This window comes from Microtus pennsylvanicus, chromosome 20, assembly GCF_037038515.1.
Source record: "Microtus pennsylvanicus isolate mMicPen1 chromosome 20, mMicPen1.hap1, whole genome shotgun sequence".
Lineage (NCBI taxonomy): Eukaryota > Metazoa > Chordata > Mammalia > Rodentia > Cricetidae > Microtus > Microtus pennsylvanicus.
The window spans coordinates 25,243,045-25,256,174 of NC_134598.1; the positions used below are offsets into that span (position 1 = coordinate 25,243,045).

A 13,130-nucleotide genomic window follows, 5' to 3' on the forward strand; every position below is an offset into this window, starting at 1 on the left:
AATGTAATAACCTTAAGATATCAAACGAGAGGGCAGATTTATGAGGGTGCATAAAATTCTTTATTTAGAACAATAAAGTATATGTTTATATAATGTAATTTCAAATTCAAACCTGTATAAAAAGGGTCAGGACATATACCTATTTTAAAAAGTACACATACAGTATATACACATACACATCACATTTTACAACTTTTATTTAATTAAACTTCAGTCATAAACTATTTAGAATAGTGTTGACATACACTTACATTTACAATATGCAAACTCCAATCTATGACTGAACTAGCAATATATCTGTGAAGCCATCTAAATGTCTGAATACTTCTCAAGTCTATTGACTTCAAAAAAAAAAAAACAGTGGCAGGTGGGCACAATAATCGCACACCAATCCCTAGACTACGGGAGAAGAAGACTACAGGAATCTGGATTGCGAATTTGTATTTAGTGAAGTCTTATGCCCTAGAAATGGAGTAAATGAAAATACCTGTTTTTTTCTTTCTTTAAGCATTTTCTAAAAACAGCATTGTAAGAAAATATTAGGAGATGGCAAATGTGCATTTCCAATACTTAAGAGCAAACATTTCAGAACCATAAATAGCCTCCTTCATATGGATGGCTCCTCACCCACACCTGTTACGAAAGAGTTGCCGTGAATTTTCTTCTGACAAAGGCATTTTAAGACTGGTTAGTGGAAGGCAGTAACATGAGTTGTGTAATCAGATCCCATAGATAACTTTTTTGATCTGAATTGGTTACATTTAGAGCCATTTTCACAATATCATCCCAAAGATAAACCGGCTTACTTCCAAATTCTCGTCCTACTTTCTCAACTTTAAATGTAATTTATGGATTATCATTTTACAGATTGGCTTGAAAATATCTCTTGGCATCTAAGATCTTTAGTAGCACCCTCCATTTTTTTTTTGTTCTTAGCTTTCAACAATATGAGAACATTTACACTCGTACTCAGACACATTTCCAAATGTTACCCCCGTCTTGTGTCTCTTCCTGATGAAAAGTCACTACTGGTTTTCATTCCTCAGAGATGATCCCAAACATTTATCGAAGCAAAGGTAAAAGTCATCTCATGTGTAAATGATTATCCAATTCACCCTACTTAAAACTGAATTTCACTTTTACTAATGTACCCTATTTATATTAGAAACTAAAACAGAAAGGACTTCTTCCAGCCCAACACTTGTGCAGAAAGCTAGAGTTGTGTGTTTTCCATAGGATGTTTTTAGCTGTTTCTCTGTTTTGTTAATTGTGTGGTGTAAGGGCTCACCCCTGAAGAGAGACCACAGAGCTTGTCCACACACAAATACAAAACTGAGATCCAAAGAGGGAGGTGAATTATTGTATCTGTAGGTGGCAACCTAGAGTCCCCTGACAATCTTTCTCAACAGTCACTTGATGCCGCCTAACTGCCTAATTTGAAAACTATATGCCTTCAAGACTGTGTCTAGGATAGCTAAGATTCTGTATCAGAACTAAATCACAAAATCAAAAACCCACTGTAGAAACACAGCAGAAACCATCACTATTCCACAAGGGATTTTTCCGCTCATTTATAACTTCAACTCAGTTACAGAACCAAACTAAGCCACGCTGCTTATTTCAAAGCACATGAAAGTTCACTGAAATGTGTTTTTTTTCTCAACTAGAAGCACACACTTCATTGTGGTTGCATTCTTTTACATAGTTCCACTTTTTCTCAATACTTTTTGTAGTGCAGCTTTTTTTTATTATTGTAGAGAAAAATTCATTTTTTTCTATGATTCATTACAACGTGGCAGTGTGAGAAGCGTATCAGATAACAATATAAAACCCAGACTCCACTCGCACAACCTACTGGTCACACAGATAGTACTGCTACAGGCTTCGTTTCTACCCGGGGGATACCAAGCTTCCAACACAATTTACACTCTGCAGATTTCTTAGATTGTCGACATTGAAAAACAAGTTTTAAACATTACAAAAGAGAACTCTTGGAAAAATGGGTCACTTTCAGGGTGATGTTACACTTCATCTTCTCCGTTGGGAGGTTTTCATATTTTAAGAAAAATATTCAGAACATATATGGAATAAAATATGCAAAGATATGTATTTTTTTAATCCGAAAGCAGATATGCCATAGTTAATGTCCAAGCAGCTAGCATTCAAAATAATGGTCAGCATTTTCCTATTGTTCATGCATTTTATTGAACCTTAGTATTTAAAAAGAATTGGCAATCCATGGACCAACCTATTTAATCTTCCACCCTATACACATCGGATGTTATAGCCTGTTAAATTTGTTTAATCACGCTATTGATTAAGACCGTGGTTTCGAGTGTTAAAACCCAACTGCTAGCTTTGAAAACCAATGTATTTATTGTAGTCTACAGCTCAGTAAACAGCACTGTCATAAGCCTGAACAAAATGCGACTTCCAGAGCAAGAAATCAAGCCACGAAACTGAGAAATAACAGCAGTCTCAATCTATATACACCTACACCTATGATTTGTGCTAACCTACATCTATTATTATTCCCAAAGCAATCAATGCCAAACAACAAAATAGGTCCCTTCTGTAACTAACTTGATTGCTAGTTTATTACTAATCACTGGGCTATCTTAGGGCTTGAACAGGCAAATACAACGTCTCGACGCACTTGGCTTCAAGTTGCGGGAATGATAGCATTGGAGTAACCTTGGAGTTTGAGATTAGGAACTAAAGAAACCATCTGAATTCTTTGGTATTGAAGAAGAGCAGCGGCCAGGTGCTGGAGTTGTATTTGGACTAGCTTGGAATGTAAGCTAGAATTTTTCATGCGCGTTCAAGAGAGTAGAGACGCTAGCGGTTAAGTTCCCATGCGCTTTCACGTAAGAACATTGAAAACAGCTGTCTGGAGGTTTGAGTACAGGGAAAATAAGACGGTTACAAGGGTTTAGAATGAAATCTTGAAGTTTTGTATATGCCTATGGTAGGTGAAAAGACCCTTCACCGAAATAAAAAGCAGAAGAGAAGTTATTCTTTGATTTGGGCCAATTGTTCTATTAAAAACCAAACCAAAACAAAACAAAACGGACCAGGGGAATCCACATCACATCTTGAAAGTTCTGGTCTTTAAAAGCACTGTCCACTGCCAATTTCCGTCCACTAGGAGAAATGCTGTCACACATTTGAAGTAGCAAACTGACAGGCGTAACTACATACAGCTCTCTTTTTATTTCATTTCATAAACCTTAATGCATACAGAGGGTCTGATTTTCAATAAATGGCTACTTGAAGGAGATAATGGCTATACTGTAAGTCACTAAAGTTTTCTCATTCCTCACATTCGTGGACAGTCCAAGTTACTTAGTTTGCAACACCCATATTAGCATAAAGTGAGCATTACTAACCTTATGTACTACATACCATCATTTATTTTCATTCTCTTCCATGATAAAATTAAAAAAAACATAACAAAACAAAACAAAAAAACAGCGGGACCCTTACACATTCAGCATATTCTCCCAAGTCTGCTTTCATAGCTCTGCGGTAGTTTCTAAACCTAAACGTGTCACATTTTAGTTTTGCAAACACGAATCACACACTCTAGAGTGACGGTCAAGGGAAAAGACCGGCTTCACTAGGGGCCAAATGTCTTCCTTGGCACGTTCTTCCGCTGGTCCATGGCGACAGCTTTCTCTGCTGCGGCGACTGCACTGGAGTCTTCTGTACACCATGGCATCCTACTTCAGTCCAGCGCTGCTTCTGCGGCATGAGCCAGCCCACCATGTCCATTTTCCCGGCGGGATGTGCTGCACATGGTTTCGGTCAGGAAGAGCCAAAGCTTCGGCTGCTCTTGCTAATCACAACCACAGAACAGATGTGCCTGCTTCCCAAAACAAAACATGCTCCCCCATAGCTTTCAACTCTATACAGTGGCTGATGCTACAGAATTATTGTTTTTAAAACTGTTTTCTACATCCCTTTGTGAAAGAAAAAAAGTCCCCCCTCACCCCCAATATCCAGGCTGAGATCTACTTGCAGGGTCCAGAATTAACTGCAGGGTCCAGAATTAACTACAGGCTGCAGGTTGTAACTGAAGACCGAAGCTGTGTGGGCATTTCCCAAGCCCTTCAAATGGCGCAAGCGGACTAGACACGCGTTCCTTCCTTCCCATCATCACTTGCGAAACCTCCAGAGTCCTGCTCCATGTAAATTCTTCTTTCTAGATGACAAATTCAGTGCCAGGTTCGCAGCCAAACGCTCTGCTCCCACATCTGAATCATCCATACAAAGTCATGGGTAGCAAGACCAGACAAAGATGAGGGCTGTCACTTCAGACAGAATAGGAGTTTGTTTAAAGCTGCTTCATTTATGAAGCAAAGATGAACTGTCACCAGCCTAGAGAACGAGAAAGAAGAGGAGGATTAAGACATGCCTTGCTGCCTTCTTTTATAGCTAAATTCACAATTCACATAAAACCCCAGAGCAAGGATCAGAGTCAATGTGTATTACTCTCAGCCTTAAAGGACTGGGTAGAATTTCTGTGATAATGAACCACTGTCTCCTTGGGAAGACTTATTATCTCAAACCATCTTATTGATGATCTGTTGTCTTCTCTTCTCATTAGACTAGAAGCTCTACAAGGTCAGATGACTTTGTCTATGATTGTCACTGTTGTAGACGACCCTCAGAAGAGGGCCTGGCACTCAGTATAATAGACAGGCAGCAAATATTTCTTGGGCATACGAATGGATAAATTTCACTGCTTCTCTCTTCATGATAGCAAGAAAATGGAGCCTGCCGAGGTGTCCCCTGACAGGTGGATGGATAATGAGATGTGGCGGTGCCTGTACCCAGTGGAACTTTATTCAGCCATCAGAGAAAGGGAAAGTACAAAATTTGCAGGAAAATGGTTTGATCTAGAATATATAATACTGTGTGAAGTGACCCAAACTCAGGAAGAAAAAAAAAGTGTGTGATTTTCTATAGGCACAAACACACACGCAGACATGCACACACACACACACACACACGCACGCATGCACGCACGCACGCACGCAAACACACAAATGGGCATAAATGTGGAAAAAGCCTAGCAAGCTGTAAAGGAAACCAATAAGGCTAATTAGGTGATGAGGAAGGATGGGGTGGGGTGGGGCGGGGAAAAGGGCAAAAAAGAGATGTGAAAATGGAGGAAACAATGGGGGGGTAGGATGGGGGTGGAGATAGGAAGGGGGATTTGCTCTAGCAAGGTAAGGTCACCCTGTTTATTTCATGAGCGTGCTGTAAAACTTCAAAGTAACCTAATAAAAAATTATAGTTTTTTCCCCCTATGGATGAATGACTGTAAACTATAGGAAGGAAGGAGAAATGAGGGGGCAGAGAATCAAAAGCATACTTTGTTGAAAAATATTATAAAAACAGAAGAGCAGAATGATGATCATTGAAAAATTAAAAATAACAATAAATGGACAAGTGGGAAGGGGAGAGAGCTCAGCTGAAAAAGTGTCTACCAGTCAAGTATAAAAACCTGAGTTTGATCACCAGAACCTGCTTGAAAACCACACACACACACACACATACACATACACACTCATATATATACACACATACATAAATGTATATACACACACAAATATACATACACATGCATGTATCGCCATATCAAAACCCATTTCTTTGTAAGCCAATAAAAATAACATTTAAATTAAAAGAAAAATCTAGACATGGTGGCATGTACTTGTAACCCTGGCACTATAGAAACGGGGACAGGTAGATCCTTGGACATCACTGGCCAGCCAGCCCAGATGAACCGGCAAGCTCCAAGCTGGTATAAAGGACACTGTCTCCGAAAACAAGATGGGTGGTCCTCGGAGAATGAGAGCCAAAGTGGTCTCCCGTCTCAACATGCATACACGCACATGAACACACATACACGAGAAAAAAGAATGACTATATTAATATCCCAGGGCTGTCATGCTCCCAGACCTCCATTTATCTCAGTTTGGGGCAGGAGAGTGAGCAATCTACATAGCTTTGAAGTTCTCTAGCATCCAGAGTAGTGGATGGATGGTAAGCAAAGAAGGTTCGAACCCAAGGAAGTTTCTAGGGAGTGTGGAGCCAGATGGAGTGGCATAAGACACTGGGACAGGTGGAGAAGTTGTCCAGAGGCCACCGTTCCAGCCTCAGGGCTGAGCAGTTCCAGGGTTCTGGCTGCCTAGCTAGTTCGAAACAATCACTTCTCCCAGCTGAGGAAATCCCAGCAACAGGCTCTCAGTCAGTGTTTCTAAACCAAGAAAGAATTAATGAAATGGTGGCAACACAGGCTGAAGAATTAATTCACTTGGCCTTGGTACAGTTTATTGTACTTGGTGAAGCACAAAAACCATACTTTGTTTTAGTTTCTCGGGGCTGGTTTTAAGCCACCGAATGCTCAGATATTTCTGCTTTCCAGTAATTTAGGAAAGCAAATTTAAATCTATAGAGAGAAACGAAGAGAGATGAAAAGAAAACTTCAGAAGTTGAGAATATATAGATTTTTAAAAATAGAGCATGGCAAAGTCAAGCAAACTGGAATAAGAGAGCACAGGAGAGCTATGTATAATTTGAAATTCTAGAGTTAATTAAATACAGAGAAATCTCTACTGGAAATCTATTTTAGATTTTTGTTCTTGAGTCACTAGAGCAAAGAAAAGAAAATTGAAGGCTGACAGCAATTGTTCCATCGAACAAAATTACAAGTTCTTTATAATGACGTCTTGGGTTTTGCAGCACACTCATGAAATAAATAGAGTGGTACAGTTATTCCATCAGTATACAATGATGTGCCACTTAACGATAGGGATGCCATCTTATAAACAAGGCATTCGGTGGCTTTGTTGTAGCAACAGTATCAGGTCTACAGATCTAGCCGGGACAACATGCTACACACCTAGGCTATAGTATAATGGTGGCATTGGATGACAAGACCATCACAAGTAGGGTACACTGGCCTACACAGCAGCATGTGCCTAGGAAAACACAAAGGTTAAAGGATGCCAAAGCATCCAGGATGCTACAACCGGTTGCAGAGCCAAGGTTTGAACTCAGGCCTAACCTAACCCTTTCTAATCTTTTGCTTTATCATGCAGAAATAAAAGAAAACTCACAGGAAAAAGAAGTCCTCCCTAAACAAAGACACTTTCAGGAAACATCTCAGAAAGCAATCAGGAACCTCAATAACAAGTGACCTTCCATTTCCAAGTCTGCGCCCTAAAAGTCCAGGCATGGCTTGAGCTTCCTCTCCTACCAAGTCTCACATCTATTTTCTCTTAGTGTAGCTCAGATCTAAAGGGATATTTTACTTTGTGTTGTTTTTAATCTTACTTTATGACTGTCTACACATGTGTGTATGCATATGTATATATACATATATAAATTATAAAATATATTTCAAAAATACTCAAATGTTTATATATTGAAGTTATAACAAATGCATGAAAATATCTAATTTTAAGATGTTTTGAAATCATACTTTTTGAAATTTACTTTCTACTCTTACCGTGGTGAAATAGCGGAAAGTAACTAAGCGCACGCTACAAGTGCTAGCTATTAATGACCAGCCAGCTGAGCCTTCTCAACAAGTCAAATGTTTCTCCCAAGGTCTCGAGTGAGATTCTCCGTAGATAACTCTCAAATTCCAATCTATAGGTTCCAGCCCCAAGTGACCTCCCTACTTGGAGGTCACTGCATGTGGTAACTCCTCAGATCAATTGTCATCTCATCAAGAACTCTTTCTTGACTTCAGACATCCCATTTCCTTCGGCAGGAGGACCATCCTCTCTTCCTTAAATTACAAATGGTGGCGGAGACTCATCAAGCTGTCCAGGCTACCAGGAAAGACTGGTTGTTTCTTCTACTGCAATGTCTCCAAAGTGGTCCATCTTTTTTTTTTTTTCCCCCAAATTGTCACGGCCCTGACCCTAGTTCTCATCTCTCCCATCTGAATGGAAGACATTTCTCCGGGGGATAACCTCTACCTCCAGTTCAAACCTCGGTCCCTCTGGCCACACCAGTATCTGATGACATTTCCTAAGTGTCTGCTGGAATGGCATGGCTAGTACTTTTCTAAGCCCCCGAACAGCTTTTAGATTACTTAATGGAACATAAGTCATATTCCTAGAATTCAAATGTGCTTTTAAACTGACATCCACTCTTTCTTTTCAGCACTGACCCTTGTGTGCTGAATCCTTTTCCTGTCAACTTGATACAGGCTAAAGTCATCTGAGAGGAGGGAACCTCACTAAAGAAAATGGCTCCCTAAGAACCAGCTGTAAAGCATCTTCTTCATTAGTGATTGAAGGGAGAGGGCCAGCCCATTGGTGGTGCCACCCCCTAAGCTGCTGGTGCTGGGTGCTGTAAGAAAGCAGGCTGAACAAGCCAGGAGGAGCAAAAGCCAGTTACACAGCACCCCTCTATGGCCTCTGTATGCGTTCCTGCCTCTGGATTCCTGCCCTGTTTGAGATCCTGTCTTGAGGTCTTTGGATGACTTAGAGTGATTAGGAAGCATAATAATAATAAGGCATTCTCTCTCCATATTGCTTTTTGATCATAGTGTTGCATCAAAGCAGTAGTAACCCTAATAAAGACACCCTGAGTATGTGACTTCCACTGGAGTCCTTTGTACCAGCTGTGTGGCTTTGCAACAGTTGTTCGTACTCTGAGCCCTTCCTAACTTTGTTCATGCCACGTGAAGTCTCTACATCAACCCTCTCTATTGCTAATAAAATGCTACCAACCAGCCACCATTTGACATTTAGTCTACACATTACCTTTATCAATTACAGGACCAAACCTTTCTTCTATGGCCAGTGATTTTTTTTTTAGCCCCTCAGATGGAGAGACTGGCCTGGCACAACCCTAGGGGATGCTGTCCACATCAATATCCAGGGTTGTGACAAGCTCACATCTTCTATACGCAGTGGCCTCATCTCTTAACTTCTTACTGTGTAGCCTTTGCAAACCCCGTTAGTTACTTCTGAACTTCGTAAATTCATTTACTTCAACATTTCATCTTGTAGTACCTTTCGTAGGCCACATTTAACACGAGGACACAACTATGCTGTGGTGGGGCACACCCACCAATGTAGCTTTTGCAGTTTGTTGGAATAACGTGAGAAGCATGAAGAACACAATTTCCCAACAATGTACCAACATAAATGAAGCGTTTAATGTAAGTCATCTCCACTTTATTTCTCTCTTTTAAGTTGTACCCCATTCAACCCAATTCATGAGTAAGCTGCTGTATGGGTAGTTAATGTCATCTAGGTGACAAAGTCAAATTCTTATGAACTATAAAATTTTTCATGTTTGATATCAAACAAACACAACTTTAACATGTTTTTTTAAAGAAACTTCTCTTTGACATGGGGTTTTGATCCTACGTAATGTGCTGGTTTTGTGGGAGCCTAGCCAGTTTGGATGTTCACCTTCCTAGATATGGACGGAGAGGGGAGGACCTAGGACTTACCACAGGGCAGGGAACCCTGACTGCTCTTTGGACTGGAGAGGGAGGGGGAAAGGAGTGGGGGGAGGGGGAGAAGGGTGGGAAGAGGGGGAGGGAATTGGGAGGCTGGGAGGAGGTGGAAACTTGTTTTTTTTCTCCTTTTCTCAATAAAAATAAATAAATAAATAAAAATAAAATATAAAAAAAGAAACTTCTCTTGCTTCCAGTTCATCATTTAGTTCCTTCCACATTATTTTCATTACTCTTATTTTCATCTACAAATTTTATTTCCTTTGGAGAATCAGCTAGTCAGTGTTTTCTCTTCCATTTGGTTAAAATAGTTTAAGCCTCACTGGTTCATCCGCATAATAAACATTCATCAAGAATCCATATTGTACTGGAAAAGAGTTCCCCGTGCTAGGGATATGGCGTGAACCAGACAGACCCACCTCCTGTCCTTGAACGTTAGGAGACTGGTGGAAGTGTGTATAACTCCTTTGATTATATCTGTTCTAAAATGTCATCAGTTCTTCTCCTCCTAAGCAGTGGCTTGGGTTCCCTCATCATAACCCAGATGTCACAGGCACACACCACAATGCAAACCACAGGACTGAAGAACTACACACCAAAACAGGATCCCTGAAATGCAATCTCCCACCCAAACAACAGTGGCTATCACCTGAGCTTCTAGGGTGCAACTAACCATTAAAGGGGAGGCATGTGGGAAAGGAACACTGAAGCTTGGGCTGGGACTGAAGGACAGAGAAAGGGGATTCAAGTAAGAACAATGATTTCAACTTAAAGAACATTGTTTTTGGGGGGGAAAGGAGATTTCATTTCTTTATTATTTCATCTATTACAGGAGAGGGGAAAATTGAGCCTCAAGAAGCTAGGACGGGAGCAGATAAGAGCCACAGTCATGGCGTGCACGTGGCAGTCAGGGGGATGGCTGGCGGCAAAAGCCAAACGTATATGGAGCAATTAGTTTCTCATGGTAAGTCCAGTTGTTAAAAATGGTCTCTTACACCAATCAAAGGGAGTTATTAGAGCAAGATGCAGAGGCTACGACCCAGGTTCCCCGGGGAAGATTCAATTTGGAGATAATTTTGGAATCTGGGACAGAGTGACAGCTGGAAGGACAGTGACCTATAGGGAAAGGAGAGAATTCACCCAGGCACTTTATCCCGAGAGAAGAAGGAAATGGTCCTTTGAAATGAAGGTGTGTAGGAAGAACTGAGGCTCTGGGGGGAGGAGCAGCCAGTCCTGCTTGCTGTGGAAAATGCACACAAGGCTAAGAGAGTGATCATTACTGACCAGGTGCCGGAAGTGAAAGTGAGTCAGAGGTTGAACTGATAATGGATCAAGCTGAGGGGCTCTCTGGGTGTCCCACCCCCGCATCTGTGCCTGAGAGCAGGAAAAGTGGCCAGCGTGAGAGATAATGAACACCTGTCCCCTCTAGCCAGGCCATACTCTCCTTTCTTGCACAGCATCCCCCACCCCAAACCACATGATCACATCAGGTGTCTGTTCTTGGTTTATGGAGTCAGTCCACTGAGCAGGCCTGCACCGGTGACATTTTGCCTTAACAGTTTTGTTCTGGCTATAAGAAGCTGTTTTGTTTTGCTTTGCTTTGTTTTCCTTTAAATGGCAGGAAAATAGTTTGGGGTTTTCTCTTTATTATCTAGAAAATGGGTCGCTGTCCTTTGAGAGTGGTCGCATCTAAATGAAATCGGATGCGTTTATTGTTTTTTTTATTTTATTACTAATTTTTTCTGCTTCCTTTTACTCCAAGTCAAAATGATTAATATTTTGTGTATCTCCCATCTAAAATGAAGCCACTACTGTGGACCAACCAATGCTACCTACTTTTCAAAACCTGAGAATTTGCCAGTGAGAGAGGCAGGCACCATTCAACTTTGTAACTACTCCAGCTACATTTAGACACCAGTGCCATCAAGGACACAACAATCAAGTTTGTTTCTAAATGTTGACCTTTAAGATCTTTTACAGTTCTTGCGCGCTCTGGCGGCTTGACTTCCAGCAACTTACCACTGTGCGAAGGTAACAATGTTGATACATTCACAATTACACCTCCTGAAACTCTCTCTCTTTTTGTTGCAACATACTGAAAAACAAACAAACAAAAATCCTCATTTGCTTCTGGAGAGATTCTGAAGTCATCACCAGCAGCACACTGTAAGAAGCTGATCTAGAAATGTTAGTAAATACAGGAGCAAAAAATTTGCTGGGTGGGGAAGGGTTAATGCAAACATGTAAGAAGCTTCTCTTAATGTCTGTCCTACAGAGAAGAAAGATGATGTGGCCTGTATAATATTGCCCCACAATCATCAGCTGAAGTAGTTAAAAATAAATAGCGATAATATTTATATGCTCTGTGTGTGTGTGTGTGTGTGTGTGTGTGTGTGTACAGTGACAGACAGACATAAGAGAAAATACCATGGTGGAGATTATAATCGAAGGCAGATAAAGTGCTGGGGTGAGAGGTGGAAGAGTCATCTGGGTCAGTTACAGTAGATAGGAAAACATTTAAAATAATGGCATTGTTTAGCTTTAAATAAAATGTTAAACAAAATGGGCAAAGTTAAGGGCTGCAGAAACCAGATTGAAGTAAAAAAGTTATGTTAAGGCTGCCAGAGAAAGTCATTCTAAAGGGTTTTGACCAGGAAGTTGAATCACACAGAGATTTAAAAAGCAACAGGACAAAGAATGTATCTACAAGAGCTGATGAAGAATATGCTGTCTGTATGCTGTCTGTGAAAGCAACTCAGGCAACAAGGATAAGACAGACATCAGACACAGGCAAAAAAAGGTTAGCTTCTAAGGACGCAGGAGTCTGTGGAAAGAGAACACAGGCAAATGTGCCCTCAGAGACAGCTAGTCCACAGGAAAAGACGTAGGACTGAGAAGATAGTGGACAGTCAGAAACAGCCAAAGATCGGGGAACACACTGAATGGGAGGTGGGGTCCAACAATGAACAACCCCCTAAAGATGTTTACGATCATGCACAGCGCGGGAAATGGCAACACCAAGCTTATCCGAGCACACACGGTTCCAGAGAACAAAATACCTTATCTCATTATCTTCTTCATTAATCTGTATATTTTCACCTGCTCTTGTGAGACTTGACTGTTTCTTCTGGGAAAAATAAAAGCAAAAACAAACCAATGGCATGGATTGCAGAAACACCAATGACTGCTGCAAGGTTTGAGGTCAGCGGTCTTCACTTACATCACTAACGGCAACTACGTGCCGTCCCAGGTGCTTTTCCTTAAGCATGTAAAATGTGTGTGCGCATGCACGCAATGAAGGTTGTGCAAGCATTATCAACTCAATAGTTTTAGACTATTCTATAAATAGTGATCAAATTAAAAAGCTATCTCTTAAAGTCAAGTCATAATGATTTAGCACCTTCAAAATTTTAGACAGACTTCAGCAAGAGAACAAAAGAGGGAATGTTCAAAGTAGCAGCCACATATAGATATATCTGTTTGGCTTTTAAGCACAGCATATATAAGTCTCAATATATTTAATTCCTTTTTATATTTAGTTAAACTGGGTCCCATCCCTTAAGTGTGCATACCCAGTTACGGGACTGCTCCAATGCACAATGAAGAAGGATGGAAATCTTTCTGAAGCTTGAGT

The 13,130-nt window shown here is 40.7% G+C and overlaps 1 protein-coding gene across 3 annotated transcripts in view; it reads right to left on the minus strand.

The window, feature by feature from the left end:
• Positions 1 to 342: 342 nt before the first annotated feature.
• Positions 343 to 13,130, minus strand: part of Kitlg (KIT ligand) — an 86,754-nt gene continuing 73,966 nt past the window's right edge. For 2 of the 3 annotated variants that reach the window (XM_075954160.1, XM_075954162.1), the window contains 3 exons: positions 12,556 to 12,623; positions 11,516 to 11,591; positions 343 to 4,380 (listed from right to left, as the gene is read on the minus strand). In XM_075954160.1, coding sequence (XP_075810275.1) covers positions 11,552 to 11,591; positions 12,556 to 12,623 — 108 coding nt within the window. In that variant the 3' untranslated portion in view covers positions 343 to 4,380; positions 11,516 to 11,551. The remainder of the gene's footprint in view (positions 4,381 to 11,515; positions 11,592 to 12,555; positions 12,624 to 13,130) is intronic. The other variant, XM_075954161.1, reaches the window with a different exon arrangement.